Source organism: Marmota flaviventris, chromosome X, assembly GCF_047511675.1.
Source record: "Marmota flaviventris isolate mMarFla1 chromosome X, mMarFla1.hap1, whole genome shotgun sequence".
NCBI lineage: Eukaryota > Metazoa > Chordata > Mammalia > Rodentia > Sciuridae > Marmota > Marmota flaviventris.
This window is the reverse complement of record NC_092518.1, coordinates 69956441-69977345: the sequence shown is the minus strand read 5'-3', so window position 1 is coordinate 69977345 and position 20905 is coordinate 69956441. Positions and strand designations below refer to the sequence as shown.

The 20905-nt window shown below is 32.8% G+C and overlaps 1 protein-coding gene across 1 annotated transcript in view; it reads right to left on the bottom strand.

Moving 5' to 3' along the window:
• The window catches only part of Apool (apolipoprotein O like), a 74901-nt gene that overhangs the window by 26737 nt on the left and 27259 nt on the right, over positions 1 to 20905 (bottom strand). The window contains exons 2-6 of the mRNA XM_027932468.2: positions 16519 to 16623; positions 11000 to 11119; positions 8406 to 8460; positions 6408 to 6506; positions 356 to 447 (exon numbers count right to left, since the gene is read on the bottom strand). Of these exons, the coding sequence (XP_027788269.1) occupies positions 356 to 447; positions 6408 to 6506; positions 8406 to 8460; positions 11000 to 11119; positions 16519 to 16623 (471 nt within the window). The remainder of the gene's footprint in view (positions 1 to 355; positions 448 to 6407; positions 6507 to 8405; positions 8461 to 10999; positions 11120 to 16518; positions 16624 to 20905) is intronic.

Sequence of the window (20905 nt, the reverse complement as noted above, 5' to 3'; positions counted from 1 at the left end):
TAAAGGTCCATCAACAACTAAAAATATTTTTTAAAAACCTGAATCTTATATAGCATCAATGGAGCAGTATTTCTGCTTATAAATTCTAATTCAATGTCTCTGAATGTAATCCTCAAACCTGCATTTATGTTGTTGAACTATATTTAAACAAATTCATACTATTTGTGATGATTATGTAATTAAGAATGACATTTACCAGGCCGAGGTACTAATGTAATTTTGCCTACATAACTTGATACCAACTATATATCTCCCAAAATTAAATGTTGCAGGTATTATACAAAATTTAAATATTGTCACACTGAGAGTTTCAAAAAAAATCATGAAAGGTTGGTATTACTTAAAAAGAACTTACCTTTGCAATTATTACTGACTGAACTGGGTAGCAAACAGTTGCTCCTAAAGTAGCCATTCCTAGTGGATAAACAACCTTCTTAAACCCAGAACCTATAAAATTCAAAAAGGTATATTAAATTCCAAATAGATGCCACAAGAGACCTGAATCTTTTACTTATACTATAACTTATACTATAACATTTCCTTTGCTCACCTTAAGCTATCATCCTCTTTTAAATTGCTATTTAGATAATAATACCAATCAAAGTGATATCTAAAATGCCCTTAAGGATCTCAAATCAATTAATGAATGCCCTTTAGTTGTTATGTCCAATTAAGAAAAGTGTTCTCATTTTAATACTGATAATTTCCTAAACAAAAGGAATTGATTTTCTTCTGTTTTGAAGCTAGGTAGCTTTTCATGTCCTAAGAAACAAAGTTATAACCACGCTTTTTCAAATATCTAACAAAGGACGACAATATAAAGAATTAATCAACTACTGAGTTGGTGACACCATATTAAAGTTAAATTAACTATCTCATATGTTCTTTTTTTTTTGATTAAGTTCATAGGAAGTTGAATGACTCAACTAAGTAATCAGCTAAGGACTTTAAAAGGTATATAACTCCTTCATGTCACTGATCTAGGCTAAGCATCTAAGAGTCATTTTTCAAACCATTTTTGAGAGCAAAACCCTTTCTAAAAAATTTCCATACAGACTCTCACTAGGAACTTTAACACAAAAAACTTGTAAACTTGAAGCTGCTCTGATTAAACCAGGAGTGAGAAGCTAAGTATTGCACCTTGTTTGTGTGGCTTATTCATTTGTCTCTATTCACCCCTAAACACTTTCAGGAAACTCTAGGTTCTGCAGAAAAGTTGGAAATCCACCACTGTAAGCTAAAGCTTGGGTCCACCAGACAGTTTATTCAAAATAATGTGTATCTTAAATGCTTGGCTGGGTTCTTGAATTCCGTAAATATAGTTAGGCAATTATATAATAGGACTTTAAGTTGGGGTAAGTACTTTTTTTATTTTCTCAAACAGTTTCTTCAATCCCTACTTGACAGTGGGATGAAACTGACCAAAGTATCCTACGTACATATGTTTTAGTCAGCTTTTGCGCTACTGCTACTAAAATATTTGAACAAAACAATTTTAGGGGAAGAAAAGTGTATTTGAGGGCTCATGGTTTCAGAGGTCTCAGTCCATAGAAGGCTGGCTCCATTCCTTGGGGTTCGAGGTGAGGCAGAACACCATGGCAGGAGACTGTAGCAGAGCAAACCAGCTCATATGATGGTCAAGAAGCAGAGAGAGAAAAAGTTCATTCCCCAGACACAAAATATATAACCCATAGCCACGCCCTCAATGAACCATTTCTTCCAGCCATATCCCACCTGCCCCCATTTACCAGTTATTCTCATCAGGGATTAATTCATTGACTAGTTTTAGGCTATAACCCAATTATTTCTCATCCAGATATTCTTGCATTGTCTCACACATGAGCTTTTGGGGGACACCTTGCATCCACACATAACAATATATATGAATATACCATAGTGAATTTCACAAGGCACTAATTAAAAAAAAAAGCTCTGATAGAAGAAAGACCAGTAGAATAGAGGAAAGGGAACAGGGCAAGGGAAAAGTGAAGGAAAAGGGGAAGTCCTGGGAATAGAATTAAAGTAAATTACATAAAATGCTTGCATAATTATATCAAAATGAACCCCAATATTATGTATTATAATAATGCATTAAAAATTAAAGAAACAAAGAAACATCTTATCTGGCATATGAACAAAGACTAAGGTAAAAAGCATCTGGTAATATTTACAAGCAACATTGTACTTTAGGAAAAGGTAAAACAAACAGTATATTTCTCTGACTGGTTTACTTATTATTAACATAGCCTTTTACAGTCATGCCTATTATAGACTGAGCTTGAGGGAAGTCAGTATTTCTTATGTAGGTTTTCTTGAGATTTAAACTGTATTATACCATATGAGAACAGAGGGTCTAGGTTAATTAAAACATGTATTAATTTGCTCTTTTAGTCCTGCTCAGTATTATTACAGTTTCTATTACTTAATTGTTGATTATATAGTCCTATTATCTCACAATTTAGTTCCTTTGACTCAAGCAAATTTCTGCAATTGTGCTGCTCCTAAACTTGGTAGGTGGTGGTTTTTCCTTGATGTGCTATTTTAAAGATTAGAAAACTTAGGTTTGTCCTCTCTTTACTTGATATAATAAGCTAATCTGCAAAAAAATAAATTTAAGTTCAATATTCCTACTCCAATAATTACAAAAGGATTCTAGATACAATCACAAACTACCTATGTGTTATACTAAGAAGCCATTAAGTGATTTCCTTTTACCTCTATTTGTAGCTTAACAGAGTTAGATGAAAATAACAGATTTCAAACATTTTTTACTATGACTCATACTAAGAAATAAATTTTACATTATGACCTATGTCATATCACACATACATACACTTCACAGAAACAAAAATTTCATGATATTTACCCATGTTAAATACAAAGAACTGTGATCTTTGTTATTCTCCTCTATTTTATCTTTTAATAAAATGCGTTCTTAGATCTACATTTATTTCACCACTTACTAGTATGTTGAAATGTGAAGTCTAAAAAACATGCATTACATTATTTTAGCTGACATTCAGAAACATGGTGAATGACCTAAGGAACAATTTCTCTTACAAGAAGGTTATGAGTTCCTTACTGAGAAATTAAGTAATGCATTTTGGAAAATTCCCTTCAAAATTTAGGGGGAAGCAGATAGTGGGAAGGGAGTTTGGATAGTGGTTGCCAGAACAGAGATAAACATATTATATTCTACTATTCTATAGCACAGTAGGGTAATTATAGTTTATAAAAACCTATTATATATTTTAGGAAAAAACAGAAGAGAGGAGCTTGAAGTCTCTAAACAAATGATGAGATGGAGACATTAATTATCCTGATTTGATCGGTACATAATATAGGAGTAATGTAATATCATACTGTACCCCATAAACAAGTAAAATTATTGTATGCTAATTAAAAAATCAAATGTTTCAGGAGATGAAAATGTTACCCACTCTGATTTGATCATTATACCACAGAAATAGATATATATACACACAATTAAAATAATCAATAAAGATAAAATGTATAAAATTAATTATCAATATTATTGTTACATATGGAGATCTTGGTTTTAAGGTATTTTCTACTGAATAATTTGTAATGCATATTCAATTAGAAGTTGTTCACGTGTTAAATGGGATGTAGGCATTATTATTACATATAGGAAGAGTGTTGGGTCTACTGAAATGAGATATATGGGTTAGAGTTAGGATGCTGCAATTTTTCTAAATATGGACAAAGCTCTGTTACCTAAGTAGGTGTACTTGAAGCTGCTTTTAGGATTATACATTTGGACAAACCAACCACAAAATGATACCACACTGCAGAATGGTTCAGAGCTGTACCTCAAGTACTTTAGTTTGGGGACAATGTTTAGTAAATGGGATGTGGACAGAGAATGGATGGAAGGAGGCCAAAATGGCTACTGACCAGAGAACTACACTAGCTTAATAAGGCTTAGGGAAGGAGGCAACACATTAATGCCTACTGAGAGGAATATCCATATCTAGAGGCAAAAAATGGTCAAAGACAAAATTCACTGTGTAATTATCAGATAGGATTATTTAATGGTATGGAGAAAGAATTAACAAAGGATGCTTGAGACCACTATCATTAGATAACCCTGCAGGCAATGTTGGCCCTTGGCTAGCAGCTGGGCACTTAACCAATAACCAGTTCCTTATAACAATTCAAAACATTTGCTAAATAAGAGTGGCTCAAGTTTTTTAAACTCTGTACAAATGATGTGATTTATGCTGAATACCTGCTTTCCTTCTGGAAGTTTGGAATTTTGGTACATGAAGGTAGATACTGTTTCTTTAGCAATCCCTCAATTAAACCTTGTTCACTCAGCTTATAGTTGTTACTCAACCCATGTCGACAACATCTCATTCATATTGTCACAATTCATTACTGAAGAAATTAAGCACACCCAGGATGACTTCACTAGGAAAGGACTCATGAAAGTTTATACCTGGTTTCTTACAAACTTTGCATTATGTACCTTTTCCTTTTCTTTTGCTGATTTTACTCTGTATCATTTCACTGCAATATGACCATATGCTGAACCCTATAAGTCTTTCTAGCTAACTACCAAATCTAGGGGTGGTCTTAGGGACTCTTCACACAAGTGGTATAGTGCTAAGGAAGGACAAAGCTGGTAGAAACACAGAGTACAAAAAGGGGCAAAGAAATAAAACATATCAAGTCTCACAATGAATGAGAGTAGTGAGGTAAATTGTCTACTTTCAAAGATCCATTCTGAGCTGGCTAAACAGTCCCAACCACTTTGGTCTAGAAGAGACTAAAAGTAAATTAAATTTTATCCAATATAGCATATCATCTCAAAGCCTTAACATACCCCCAGAATATGGGAGGTCATGATTAACAAAAGTGGTTTGAGTGGTTAATGTATATATTTATATTAACAAAAAACTCTCAAGAACATTTTTGGTCGTTAAGAGATTCTTAAGATGCTTAAAAAAATAAAACTACCTAGAAGAAAAACTGTCAAATTCAATTTTAATAGAAACAACTATATATTTTAACATTTTATTAAAAATGATTATACAGCAAGTTTGTACATTTCTATCAATATTAATACATGTACAGTCATGTAATTATAATGACAATTAAGATACATAATAATTCTACCATTCTTAAAAAAATACCTCATGCTGTCTCCTTTTGTAATTGCACCTTTCCTCACTCCTAACCCCTGGGAATCAATTACCTGTTTTCTCTCACTATAGTTTTTCGTTTTAAGAATGTCATCGAAACAAAAATGTAAGTAGACTGTCTTCTTTCCCCTAGACTTATCAGGATTGCTGGATATAGCAAGATCACCTTCTCTTTTGTTGTTGAATAGTATTCATTTGTAAGGATATGCCACAATTTTTTTTAGCCATTTACAAGTTGACAAACATCTAGATTACTTCCAGATTTGTATGATTATGAACAGAGCCACTACGAACTATTGCATATGATTTTTATTTCATTAGTTTTATTTCATATTTTTATATATAGTTCATGATTCTTGAGTATTTACAAAATCCCAATAAAATTTGCATAGATAACTTTTTATATAAAATTTTCAGGGCTTATGAATTTCTGAGGCTATTTAATGGACTACAGATAATTCTAGATAGTACAGATACTTATCAGGTCTTATTAATGTTAGTATTTAATAGGTACCACAGGTATGTCTCTTCTTCCTTTTCTTTTGTAATGATTTTATCAGTGCATTATAATTTCACATAACTATGGGTTTCATCTTGACATTCATAAATACATATAACAAAATTTGCTTCAACTCATCCCCAATACTTCTCCATTCCCTCCCATCCTCCCTCCCCATAACCCCCTCTCTCTACTCTATTATCTTCCTTATTTTAATTTTTTAAATTATTATATTATAGCTAAGCATAAAAGTAGCATTCATTGTGTATATTCCTACATGCACATAGCATAATTTGATCAATTTCAGGTTTTTATTTCTCCAGGGTATATACCCAGAAGTAGAATTGCTAGGTTGCATATGAAGTATATGTTTCAGATTATGAGAAGCTGTGAAGCTATTTTTCATATTGGCTATATCATTTTGTACTTTTACAAGTAGTGCATGAGAATTTTAGCTGCTCTCCATTCTTGATTACTGTTGATATTGTTGGTCTTATACGCTTTGGTCATTTTAATATTTGTGCCATGGTATCTCACTGTGGTTCTCATCTGCATTTCCCTGTAATGAGACTGAAAAAATTTCATAAGTCTTTATAAAAGTAAACATAGTGTATTAAGGAATCTAAAGTTTCTACACCAACCTATCCTAATATTATTCAATAAAGGCTATGAGGTTTGCTCATCAAAGTAAAATTTAAATTGATATAATGACATTGAAAGAGCATATTTTCGAAACCTACCTTTTCTTGCTGAAACAAGGCCTGCCAATCCTGCAACTGTAATCACTCCCATTTTTGGAAGAAAATCTTGAGGTGGATTCTTCAGATAGATATATGCATCTCAAGAAATCAGGTAAAAATTAATATAAATGACTGACTACAATTGGGTATTCTCTACAGGTATTATACAGAAAGGTTTAAGAGATTAGCTTATTAATAGTGGACAATAAGGTAACAGTGAATGGTTTAAACACTCTTTAAAAGAATTGTACAAAATGTTTGTATGAGCAATGATCTAAAATTTGATAATAATTACTGTCACAAAATAAAAACTCGAATGGTATTTATTTTCTTAATGATACACCCAGTTATTACTCTTCTGTAAAATATAATGCTAGAGGGTCCATCTTTTTTTTTTAAATTTTTTATTGTTGGCTGTTCAAAACATTACATAGTTCTTGATATATCATATTTCACACTTTGATTCAAGTGGGTTATGAGCTCCCATTTTTACCCCATATACAGATTGCAGAATCACATCAGTTACACATCCATTGATTTACATATTGCCATACTAGTGTCTGTTGTGTTTTAATATTTATTTTTTAGTTGTAGTTGGACACAATATCTTTATTTATTTATTTTTATGTGGTGCTGAGGATAGAACCCAGGGCCTTGCACGTGCTAGGCGAGTGCTGTACCACTGAGCCACAACCCCAGCCATCTTAATATGAATTACTTTAAGACAAATTCATGATTTCTATCCCTTATCTGTTCAAGCATTGGTAGGATCCAGTAAGAAATGAAATAGATAATTATATCTAGGAGCTTGGTGACTAGACCTTGCTTCCCACTATTTCCCAACAACCTTAGAGCAGCCATTGCTCTTGGTTAAAACCAATGGTCAGTAAAAGAAGTGAGGCAAGATAAAAAGCAGATGAAGAATAAACAAAAATCTGGATGTCTTGGCTTATTGTATATTTAAATTATAGTTTAGAAATATACTCTTTTGTCCTAGTTATTTATTGACAAGCATATATTTAGTCATATTCCTCAAGATTAATGAGGGAAATAATTTTGAATTCTCAACATATTAAATTCCAATACAGGTCATCAACTTCAGGATGATACTTAAATTTTTAGGTGATCTCTCTGTCTAATGAATATTTATTCTGACAACTGGTATATGCCAAGAATATTAGAAACCTACACCTGCTGCCAAAACACTATTAATGAGCTGAAGAGTCAAATATAATTAATTTCTGACAGTAGCTTATATATATTGCAGGTTGACTACTATTATCACTTTCCAGCAATTGATAGCAAAATACTATCCATTTTAATAGAAAATAACACTTTCATTTGGTACTGGGAATTGAATCCAGAGGTACTCTATTACTAACCTACACCCTAAGTCCCTTTTATTTATTTTTATTTTGAAACAGGGTCTCACTAAATTGCAGAGGCTCTTGCTAACTTGCCCACTCTGGCTTCAAACTTGTGATCTTCCTGTCTCAGCCTCCTGAGGCACTGGGATTACAGGTGTGCACAAACACACACAGCTGCAAATAACATTTTTTAAAACTAATTAGCAACAATGAAGAAATATTTTTAATTTATACTTTTTAAGAACATAATGTGGACTTTACAGTTAAAAAAGATCTGTTTGACTGGGGCTAGTTCCACTTACTAACTGTATGACTTTGGTAACCTACTTAATCTTTCCAACCTCAGCATCTTCATCTGCAAAATATAAATACTATACTTATAATGCCAACACTCACAGAATTATGAGAAAAATTATGTAAAATACTTTATATAATTATTTAGTATATAATAATAGCTAAATAAATAGTAGATATTTATTGCTTTGTTATTATTATCAGTAAAATATAGAATATCTTCTGAATTGGTAAAAACATAATAATGGAATAGGATACCATGCTTATTTTTCTCACATTTAAATACTGCATATTAAAAACATAATAGAACATTTCCAATTATGGATGGTTCAGTTACCTTTTCCAATCTGTACTGTATCCATTATTCCATTTTTCACAAAGACATAAACACCCTGGGAATAAAAGGGAGATAAAAGGATAACTACATTTTTGAAGCTTCTGATAATCAGATCAAGTAGCCCGTATTTTTGATATTATATGAAAAAGTTCACTTAGCATTACATCAAAATATAAATTCAGCCTTTTAATTCATTCACAATGAAGATACTTGCTTAACTTAGCTTCTCTTCATTTTCTGCTTCTCATTCTATTTAACATGAATAATACCTGTTTACTATTTTCCTCATATAAGTGGGTAAAGTAATGTCTATAAACTAATCAGAGCAGTTCACAGAAAAGATATTGAAAAAAATGTAAAGATTTATAATCTTCTTTTATAATTGCCTAGAGAAATAAATGGAATTTGAATAAAACATGAAGGGAGGTATATTTCAGCATAGAAGCAACATCTGATTAACAAAGATACAATAGCAACAACAGAATGATTTGTAGAGAAAAAACAAAAACAGGGAAAAACCTAAACAAAAGAGCTTCATCATCTTTTTTTTTCTTAGTTTGCATTAGTATAAGGAAAACACAAATAAGGCATTTACTTCAGGATACAAATCATTCTACTCTGACTAGTATCCATCTAATTTTTAAATAAGAACATAAATTCTACATCAACAAAATCATATTAACCCACTGGAGGGATTAAAGCTTTAAAGCAAGCCTTTCCTTTTACCTGTTTTTAACTAATTTGTTTTAATGCAAAAAATACTGTTATACATATTTATTGTGTGGTGGGTATTACTCTATTTACATTAGAATAAAATTGATGTCACAAAATGACTTACTCATAATCATGCTGTATAAATCAGAAAACACAAACCAAACTCCTTCTCTGAACTAGGTGCTACAAAACCATGGGATTAAAAACAAGAGCAAGGGAGATTTTTCAAATCATAAAAACAGAGATAATTATAATAGATGGGAAAAAAAAGTTATTGGTATTGAGATCTTGATCTAGTAATTTTGTCTCAGATTGATCTTTGCAGAGATTCATCCTGTTCATCCTGGTTTAAGGTTATGCAAACCAACACAGACCTAACTGCTACTGTGCTACTTCTCTTTATGGACTTTCTTAAGAAAATTTCATTTTGAACATTAAAATACCTGTTGACCAGTTGATTGGAAATCATTTAACCATAAGTCTTAAGGAAAAATTCCTTAGCTGAGTTTAGGAATTCATTTGTACCACAGGGGGGCACTGCCACCTAAATTTCAAAACACTACAGAGTAGAAGTATGAATTTGGTCTACATGATTATAGGTTTCATGCAGAATGCAATTTGGGGCAGACAAAATTTTTTAAAAAATAGATTATGTTTTTTATGGAAAAATTAAAGAGTAAAAGTTATTTATATTGAAGATTAAATACATTTGAAAATGTTTTTCTTCAACCTATTTGTTTTAGCATATCAACAGCAAAATGTTCTTTCCGTCTTAAAACGGTTGAGAGTTACAACACCAATTTAAAGACCTCTCAGGGACAATTTACCTCACTGAAGACACATCTGAGAACACTACAGAAAATTAGGTCTCAGGAGATTTTAAATCTGAATCATCTGACTATTGGCATATAGCCATGGGAGCATGATTCAGACCATAATTACTTAAGATATTTCCATCAGAGATCAAAGTATTAAGAGAATGCAGTACAACTAGTACCATTAGAAATATATGACAAGGAAAATTTTTCAAAAAATAATTCCATATATTCATCAGATGTTTGAAATATCATCTGGAATGACCAGTGTTCATTGATTTGGTATTTTACATGAGGACACATTATTTTTCCTAAGCTCATTAGAATTTTCGGTTTAAAAGGAATGGATTAGAAACTAAAAAGCACAAAGGTTCACAATCAGGCTACATTTGGGAAAAACTGTATGGGTATTAGGTCAGAATGATGAAAACAATATACCAATATTATCATGAAGAAACTCACATTGGAGATGCTCATATAAATACAATGTTTATATGATGATAATGAAATATCAGTGTTCTATCAGCTTATTCCACCATTCTGCTGCTGAACACTGCTTATTCAAGGCTAAAGCATCAAAGTCTGATTAATTCTATTTGGCCTAATAGCTGCCAACCTCAAGTGAACAATATTTTGCTCACTTAAATAAGGAATAATTTAGAAGTAATCTCAGAATTTCATGTAGGAGGTAAATAACACTTTGTCATAAGGAGTCCTGAACTTGCCATGTAAAGTTGTCTACCTAGAGGCCATCATGCTTAAGAGATCATGACAGATCTTCCATCCATCCTTGTCAAGGATCCAGAGATGCAAATAAAGCTGTCTTGTACAATCCAGATCAGCCCATTGGCCAGATAAATACCACAAATGGCCTCTGTTAATATCACATGCAACAGAAGAATTCTCTGTCTGAATTCTGATCAAATCCCTGACCTACAAAAGCATGAGAGATATCACTTCCTGTTTCAAGCTACTAAGTTTTAGGGGTAGATTTTTACACATCAGTAGATAACTGGAAATTAAGCTGAAATGTTAATACAAAACCACTTATCAGAATAGACTTACCTTGCACCAGCCAATGTAATGACCAGTTGTAGTGCGGATGGATGCAAAGGCCATCTGTAAATGACCAGGCTGCTCTTCAACATATTTAGATTGGAGAGGTGGTGCAGTATATATGGGGAGCTGAAGGCAGAAAAATGTTCATGTCAAGAACATAAAATAACTGGATTGCCTTTTCCTGCATAGTAGAGAATAGGAATACTTATCCATCTTCCTCCTAAAAACAACTAAGATTGTTGATAAAATTTCCATCTTAAATACAGAGATGATGTGGTAAAAAGGTTAGTCAGACTAGGGACCCAAGAGGCCAGAAATTAAGTGATACCACATATAGTTTGACCCAGTGGCTCTAATTCTAGGTATATATAGAAGCAACTACCATACTTACATACTTAGGGGTATATATATATTATTATTCATAGCAAAACTATAATTGTAAAAATCTTTAAACAACCTAAATGTCCATGAACACAAAAATGTGTAAATTGGAATATATCCATACACTGGAATATTAAAAATTAGAGAAAATAGAAAAATAAGAGTCATATGGAAAAATATGGACTAATTTCAGGAGTATGTTAAGCAAAAATAAAAAAATAAGCAAAGATGCATAAATGGCATGTAGGCATGTTTCTATCAATATACAGTCAAACATGTAAAACCAAAAATTCCCAAATTGTTTAGCCATGCAAACATATAAGGTAAAATTATAAAAGAAGGGAATAGTAAGAATTCAGAGTAGTGGTTATACCTGAATGAACCAGGATAGGTACCCAGGGGATACTGTTTTGTTTTTCATTGAAATTGGGTGGTAGGTACATGGTTATTCATTATCATACTAGTACTGCTGGTTCTTATACCTTTCATATATTATATGAATAGGCTTTTAATGCTAGTCAATATTCAATAAAACCAAATATAAACATAATAGAATGATGAAAAAATTTAAGGTAAAATCTTACTTTATAAAAGTAAAAAAAAAAAATTTTTGCTTTTATGTTCAGAGTATAGCATCTTCCTTTGAAATTGGGTGAAGATATAATTGGGGAGAACCAAGTTTACAAATCAACATCAAGGGAACTAGATGATTAATGTCATTGGATTTCATCCTGTACCAAGAACAAACATAATAGCTAATAATATGTTATATTCTTAAAAATGCTCAGAGAGTTGGTGTAAAGAGTTCTCATCATTAAAAAAAATCATAATTACGGTAGATAATAAATATGTTAACAATCAGATTTAGGCATTCCATGAGATAGATAGATATATATATATGTCAAAATATCATGTTGTATGAGGTAAATACAATTTTGCCTATAAATTCAAAACATTAAAATAAAGACAAATGGACAGTATCAGCTTCACAAAATTTCCAGTAGTAGGTTGAAAAGTCTTGTGTTACCATTAAATGGCCCTTTATTACCCATACTAGGACTAAAGAGTTAATGTTTCTCTTTCCAGACTAATGTTGGGATTTAAATTAACCAAGTTGGCAACTATGTATGAATAGGAGGGTCAGACATGCATATTTTATATTAAAATACATATTATATATAAAAAGCAGGTATGTTACAGGTAAGGAAAGTTTCCTTCTTCCCTAGAAAGAGACTGTGTATGTGGATGTACTGGTGTTAGAGTGGGCAAAATTATTTACTTAAATGTCCATCATGGCCCCTGTATACTTTTACATTCTTCAATTCCAAACATTATTAAACATTGTTCTTATTCTTTTCCCTATCTTCATGGTAATCTCCTGATCCTTAATTTATATCCCAGCATACATTAGATAAAGAGTTTAAAGAAAAAAGTTTTTTATTTGTGGTCTGTTGTAAGCAAAATTTTATATATGCATTTTCTAGGAAGTACATTTAAATTTTTCATCAGATTCTCAAAGGGGTAAGAATGATTAAGAACCAGTGCTTTATAATATTTTCTTCTTAGACATGGGCATTCAAGCATAGTTGAAAGGTTTATATAAAAGGATATCATTTCTATTGTTAGAATTTTAAGAAGCAGCCAGTATCATGTTACTACAGTTTCTACTGAGAGAATATTCTCACTATAAATTGGAGGCCTTGGCCTTAAATGCCACTTACTGTATAAACACAATCTATTTGTACTCAGTTAGAAATCATGATTAGATCCAGTAAGCTATAAAACCACGTTTTAAATTAAATTGAACCAAAGTAACTAGAAACTTCAAATCAATATTTTTCTCAGTTATTTCTTGGTGAAAAGAAGCAAATGGCAAGAAAATAAGTAAAGCTCATGTCAGAGGGATTTTAAAAAAAGTGTCCATTTATGTATGTGTCTGGCTACCTAATGCAGCCTAATTACCAGTCATTTTACTGACCTGAATACTGCAATTTTCAAGGTCAAAAATGATTACTCTGTGGTCCTGAAGAGTTTTCTAATAAAGGGGGATTTATTTATGTTCACTATATGGCACTTAATAAGGCAGGAGCATACTGATACTTTAAAAAATATTTTTAGTTATACAAAGACACAGTACCTTTATTGTATTTATTTATTTTTATGTGATGCTGAGCATCGAACCCAGTGCCTCACATGTGCTAGGAAAACACTGTGAGCTACAACCCCATATATCCATAATATAGTAAAGATGCACTTATTTACTTTAAAATTCAGAAATATGTGAATTTAGCTATTAGGAACAAACGTCAGTTATTTATCTTCCTACTTAGATTTTTGAGCTGCCCAAATATGGGAGTGTCAAGTAAGGTTTAAAAATATCATCCTTCTGAGATTAATAAAGAGAAAGAAAACTGAGAGTCAGCAAGTAGGTAGAGTAGAGAATCTATCCAAGACTGCTAATGAAAAATAATAACACTTTACTCAATGCTTAAAACCAAACTCAAAGGGAACTTTACACAAACTCGAAGGGAACTCAGGAAATCTTTTATTTTTCTGTAATATGTGAATATCTCAGTTTTGCACATTAGCTTGCCAATATATCAGTTTTTGTGCCACCATTCCTATACTTCTGCTTCTAGAAATTCATCATAAGGAAACAATTACAGATGTATACAAAGATTTAGTTAGCAAGTGGTTAAATAAGCATGGTATAATAGCAAAATTACTGGAAGCACTCTCAATTTCCAAAAATCTATGAAATTTTTGCATTTGATAGTGATACATTTATACAACAGAATATTTATGTCACCATTAAGATTTCTACCCAATATCATCTAGCAGTTTATTGGTAGAGTCAGAGTTCAGACTCAGACCTGTATGACTTATGAATACATCACTAAGTACGTAGACAAATCTTAGGTGTGACTTCAGACAGGTAGATATAAATAGCATAGTAGTGAACAGAATCCATAATCACATCAAAAGCTCAACAAGTAAGTATGGTGGGCCAGATCAACAAGATGAAATTTAGAGAGGCATCATACACCTGGCAACTAGGGCAAATAAATCCAAAAGTGTAAGTATAGAATGGGACATGACACAGCTTACCAGCAGCCTATGTGAAAAGGTTAGTGACTTAGAAAACTGCAATTCACTATGTCATGGTCAAAGTCTATTTAAGAGAACAGTGATTTTGAGAATTCCAAACAAAAATAAATATAAAAATAGTATGATCTTAGGCAGCATTAATACAAATGTAATACTACAACAGGAGAAAATGTTTGATTCTATCCTGCAGTAGTCAAAATATATCTAAAGAAAACATTAACCATCCAGAACATGTGTGGCATAGAGTGATAATGACAATGAAGGAACTAAAAGCTATGAAATGAGGAATAATTAAAGCAATTAATATTTTCATCTAGGAAGCAAAATGTTATGGTATGGATATAAAGTATCACCCAAAGAGTCATGTGTTGAAGGCTTGATCTCCAATGAAGCAATGTGCAGATGTATGGCTTTGGGGAAGCAATTAGAGTAGAAACTCTGACCTCATCAGTGAATTAAACCTTTGACAGTTTAATGGACTACCAGGAGGTGGGGGGAACTGTAGGCAAGGAGGGCATGTTTGGAGACAAAAGGTCATGGTGGCTTGCCCTTGGGGACAATATCTGACCCTGGCCCCTTTTTCTCTCTCTAAGCTTTCCAACAGTCATGAGCCAAGCAGCTTTCCTCTGCTATGCCCTTCTACCATGATGTTATGTCTCATCTCAGGTCCAAAGCAATGGAGTCTGTTGACCAGACTAAAACCTCTGAAACCATGAACCAAAATCAACCTTTCCTCAGGTATTTATCACAAAGATGACAGGCTAAGACACAAAATCATTTAAGATAAAACTGACATCTCTTTTCGGAAGAGAAATGAGATGTTTTATTTACAATGTCAAATAATGAGATACAGCACCAATGGTAGTAATTATTAAGTGGCAGGTTTATATTTGACATAAGGAAGAACCTTATTATGATTTAGATTTAGAAATTTTCCCTAAAAAGCTCATATTATATTAAAAAGCATGATCCTCAATGAAGAAAGGTTCAGAGGTGGGGTTTCTAGGTAATGATGAGAACTGTAACATCAACAGTGGATTAATCCATTTAAAGGATTAATAATCTGCATGGATTACAGGGTGATAACTTTAGGCAGATGTGAGGTGGTTAGAGGACACAGGCCACTGCAGGCCTGTCTTTGGCCATTATATATTGTCTCTGGTCCTTTGGTCTCTCTGCTTCCGGGATGCCATGAGGTGACAGCATTAGTATACTGTGCCTTTCTGCCGTGATGTCCTGCCTTACCTCCAGCCCAGACCAATGGAGTTGGCTGACCATGGATTGAGACCTGTGAAATGTGACATTAAAATAAAAATTTCCTCAAGTTGTTCTTTTTAAAAAAATATTTATTCTTAAGCTTTTAGGTGGATACAATATCTTTATTTTACATTTATGTGGTGCTGAGGATTGAACCCGGTGCCTTGTGCTTGCTAGGCGAGCACTCTATCACTGAGCCACAACCCCAACCCTCAAGTTGTTCTTGTCAGATATTTTGATCACAGTGACAGAAAGCTGACTAACAGACTTTAAGTCGAATGAGAGCATCCAGAAAATGGAACGTGTTCCTTAGATTCTTTTATGCAGAGATTTATACATATAGAAGATAAGTGGCCACTGAGTGTGACTACTGTAGAGGGGATTATAATGCCATACAGGAGACTGAACTAGAAAACATCTAGTATCCCTTCTAAAACTGATATAATGATTGAGAGACATTGTAATACTGGATATATCTATATAAGTTTTTCAAGAAAGAAAAGTCATGCTGCTTAGAAGGTATGAGACCTTGTAGTAATATAAATTATTCATTAAGAAAAATCACCAAATACTTTTCACTGAAGTTAGAGTTTTTGATGTTTGTGTTAAATATACTATTTAGAGATATTATTTCTTTCAACTTATCAAACAGACCTAACAGATTTCAAATACATTTATTATGAAGGTAAATGAAACAACAACCATCACCACAACGACCACAGAGATTTTGCATTGTCTTTACATTATGTAAGGTCCATAAACTTTTGTAGGCAATTTACCTGGTCTGGTCTCATTAGCTTCTTTTTGTATTCCTCTTCCCTGGACACACGTACACTTACAGATGCATACATGAGACCTGCTGGCATGGTTGTCAGCTTTCCCATCTGAGAAAGAAATATTAAAAAGCACTTTTAATTTGAAAATCTACTCAGCTTCCATTTCTTAATAAATATGGGGGACATCTCAGGAACACTATTGTTTTCCCTTAAATATATTAAGAGGGCTGGGGATGTGGCTCAAGCGGTAGCGCGCTTGCCTGGCATGCATGCGGCCTGGGTTCGATCCTGAGCGCCACATACAAACAAAGATGTTGTGTCCACCGAAAACTAAGAAATATATATTAAAAAATTTTCTCTCTCTCTCCCTAAAATAAATAAATAAATAAATATATTAAGAATTCCTGCCTTCCAAAATATATCACTTTTGATTTCTTTTTTTGTTTTTTAGAGGAGGAAAAGTTTATTTAGGCTCATGATTTCAGACCTCTCAGTCCACAAATTACCAACTTCATTGCTCTGGGCCCAAGGTGAGGAAAGCTGCTCAGCTCATGATGGAGTCAGGAAGCAGAGTGAGATAGGGGAGGGGGCCACAGGGAAGATGTACCCTTCCAGGTTATGTCCTAGTAACCCATCTTCTCCAGCCACACTTTACCTGTCTACAATTATCACCTAGTCATTTAAATTACGATGGACTGATTAGTTATAGCTCTGAAAATTCAAGTAATTCACCTATGAAAATTCCTGCATTAATTAGGGAGATTTGGGAAGACCCCTCACATACAAACCATAACACCATGTGCTAAAAGTTTGGTTGCCCACTTTTGTAACAATTGGGAGGTCGTGCAACAATTGAGAGGTGGGTCTAGTTGAGGAAGGTCATTGGAAGTCTGCCCTTGAAGTGTATATTCAGACAATTGTCCCTTACAGTTTCTCTCTATTTGCTTCCTGGCCACCACATAGTGAGCAGCTTTCCTTTGTCATGGGTCTGAAGGCAACTGGGTCAAGTGAAGGAAACCTGAGCCAAAATAAAGTTTTCCTTCTTTTAAGTTGATTTTCAACAGGTATTTTGAGATAGTGACATAAATCTAATACACTTGCCTAGCATGCTCTTGTCTAAATTTTTCTATCAACACTGAAAAAAGGTGATACATATGAAGTAAAATCTCAGAAAAGTATATACCTGCAATTCTTTAATTCCTGTAGTTTTTAATTTCATTATGTGAAATAGGACTAATGTTTAATCACTTGCAATGAGTGCTAAATGAAATGTAGCATGTAAAACAATCAATATAGAAGCTGCACTTTTTGAAAGCTCACTAAATGACTACCATTATCTTTATCCTTCTAGTTTGAATTGTCATTACAAATATTCTTTTGAAAAATTTTACCTTAGTTCAGGCTTTAATTAGATATAGCCTCATCTACCCAAAATGTGGCTACTCATGAATACCAAGTGTTACCAACATATTTTTTGTACTCTTGAAATACATTCAAGAATACTTGAATACATTTTGTACTGTTGATATGGTACTGGATACCATAATATTTTGTCCTAATAGCATTTTATGTATCCTAATTTACAAAACAGTAAGCTGTGGATATTACTCACTGATTCTTTTCTTTAATTTTAATTTGTTATCTATTACAGCAGAATGCATTACAATTCATATTACACATATAGAGCACAATTTTTCATATCTCTTGTTGTACACAAAGCAGAGTCATGCCATTCATGTCTTCATACATATATTTAGTGTAATGATGTCCATCTCATTCCACCATCTTTCCTACCCTCATGCCCCTCCCATTCCCTCCCTCTACTTTGCCTTATCTAAAGTTTGTCCATTCCTCCCATGCTCCCCTCATCTCCATTATGGATCAGCATCCTCATATCAGAGAAAACATTTAGCATTTTTTGTTTTGGGGATTTGCTTACTTCACTTAGCAATTATGGTAACTCTCCAACTCCATCCATTTATCTGCAAATGCCATTATTTTATTCTCTTTTAATGCTGAGAAATATTCCACTGTTTATATATACCACATTTTCTTTATCTATTCATCTGATGAAGGGCATCTAGGTTGGTTCCACAATTTTCCTATTGTAAATTATGCTGCTATAAACGCTGATTTGGCTGCATCCCCGTAGTATGCTGTTTTTAAGTCCTTTGGGTATAGACCGAGGAGTGGGATAGCTGGGTCAAATGGCAGTTCCATTCCAAGTTTTCTAAGAAATCTCCACACTGCTTTCCATGTTGGCTGCAACAATTTTGAATCTCACCAGCAATGTATGAGTGTACCTTTTTCCCCACATCCTTGCCAACACTTATTGTTATTTGTACAGACTACTATATGATTTTTACACATACATTTCTTAGAAGAAACCCTCAAAAAAAACTATCAACCAAGATTTCCATAATGCAGCAGAGTTATCCTTCAGTATCAAAGGAGAAATGAAAGTCATCCAAGACAAGCACAGACAAAATAATTCTTGAATACTAAGTCAGCATTACAGAAGATATTTAAATAAATCCCACATATGGAAGGAGATTAAAAAACAAACAAGAGTGCTCAGGAAAGAATAAGTCTCTTTAGAAGAATACTTATGCAGTAAGATTTAGGTTAAATAAAACACTCTGAATAAATCAAAATCACTAAAATAATAAAGACATCCCTATCATTACACTGAATGTAAATGGTCTCAATTCTCCAATTCAAAGGCATAGATTGATAATTTGTATTTAAGAAAAAACAAGATTCACCCATGTATTGCCTGCAATATACATATCTCACAGGCAAAGACATCCATAGGCTTAAAGGGAAAGAATGCAAAATTATACTCAATGCAAATGGAGACTGAAAGCAAATAAGAGAGTCTACTCTTTTGTCTCATGAAGCAAAATTCAATCCAAAATTAATCAGAGAAAGATACTTATTAATCTCCCTACATATTATAAATGGAATAATTAAATGGGAAAATATAATGATAGTAAATATTTATGTCCCAAATATTGATGCACTCAGTTACATAAAACAAACACTACTTGACATAAAGGCCCAGATCCCAAAACAATTATACTGGGTTATTTCAAAACACTTTTGTTACCAATAAATAGGTCATGAAGACATCAAATCAACAAAGATGGTTCAGTGGAGCTGGGGATGTGGCTCAAGTGGTAGTGCGCTCGCCTGGCATGCACAGGGCACTCGGTTCGATCCTCAGCACCACATAAAAATAAAATAAAGATGTTGTGTCTGCCGAGAACTAAAAAATAAATATTAAAAAAAAAAAAAACAAAGATGGTTCAGACCTAAAGCATACTAAAAATCAAATGGACTTAATGGATATCCACAGAATATTTCACCTAACAGGTTGTTCTCTGTTTCTAATAAAACTTACTCCAAAATAGACCACATTTTAGACACAAAGCTAGACTTCTCAAATATAAAATGTTGAAATAGTTACATGCATCTTATCAGATTATAGTGAAATTAAATTAGTATCAACATCAAGACAAACTTCAGAAATTATATAAACATAAAGGTTGAACAATACACTTGTGAAGGTGAAGGATCTTAGAAAAAATATTGGGAGAAATTTTAAAAATTCTTAAAATCAAGAGAGAATGAAGATACAATATCTGCAAATTTCAAGGACACTTAATATTAAGGAAATTATAAGATCATCTGTAATTATGAGTGCCTACATGAAAAACTTAGAAAGATACAAATAAACAACCCAATGACACATCTCTACATCTTAGAAAAACAAAAACAAACTGATTTGAAATCAGTAAAAGAAAGGAAATAATTGAGATCAAAGCCAAAATTAATGAAATAGAGAATAAAAGAATACAAAGGATCAATTTGAAAAAAATAGTTGGTGCTTTGAAAAGATATGCAAGATTGATAATTCCTTAGCCAAACCATTAACTGTAAAAAAAGAGAGAGAAGAGCCAAATTAAAAAAAAATAGAGATGGAAAAAAGAAGATATCACAACAGATATCACTGAAATGCAGAGGATAATTAGGGACTATTTTGAAAATTTATAATCCATGAATTTGTCAAATCTAGAAGAATAGATAAATTTCTAGACATCAATAACCTATCAAAATTGAAACAAGGATGTAAATTATAAACAGACCAAGAACAATCAATGAGATTGAAGCAGTAATATAAATCCTTCCAACAAAATAAGCCCCTGGACCAGATGGTATCTTGGTTGAATTCTTCCAGACCTTTAAAGAAGAACTGAGGCCAATGCTCCTCAAATTATTCTATGAAATAGAAATGGATGGAACTTTTCCAAATTTATTTTACAAAGCCAGTATCACTGACACCAAACCCAGATAAGGATACCTCAATGAAAGAAAACTCCAATATTCT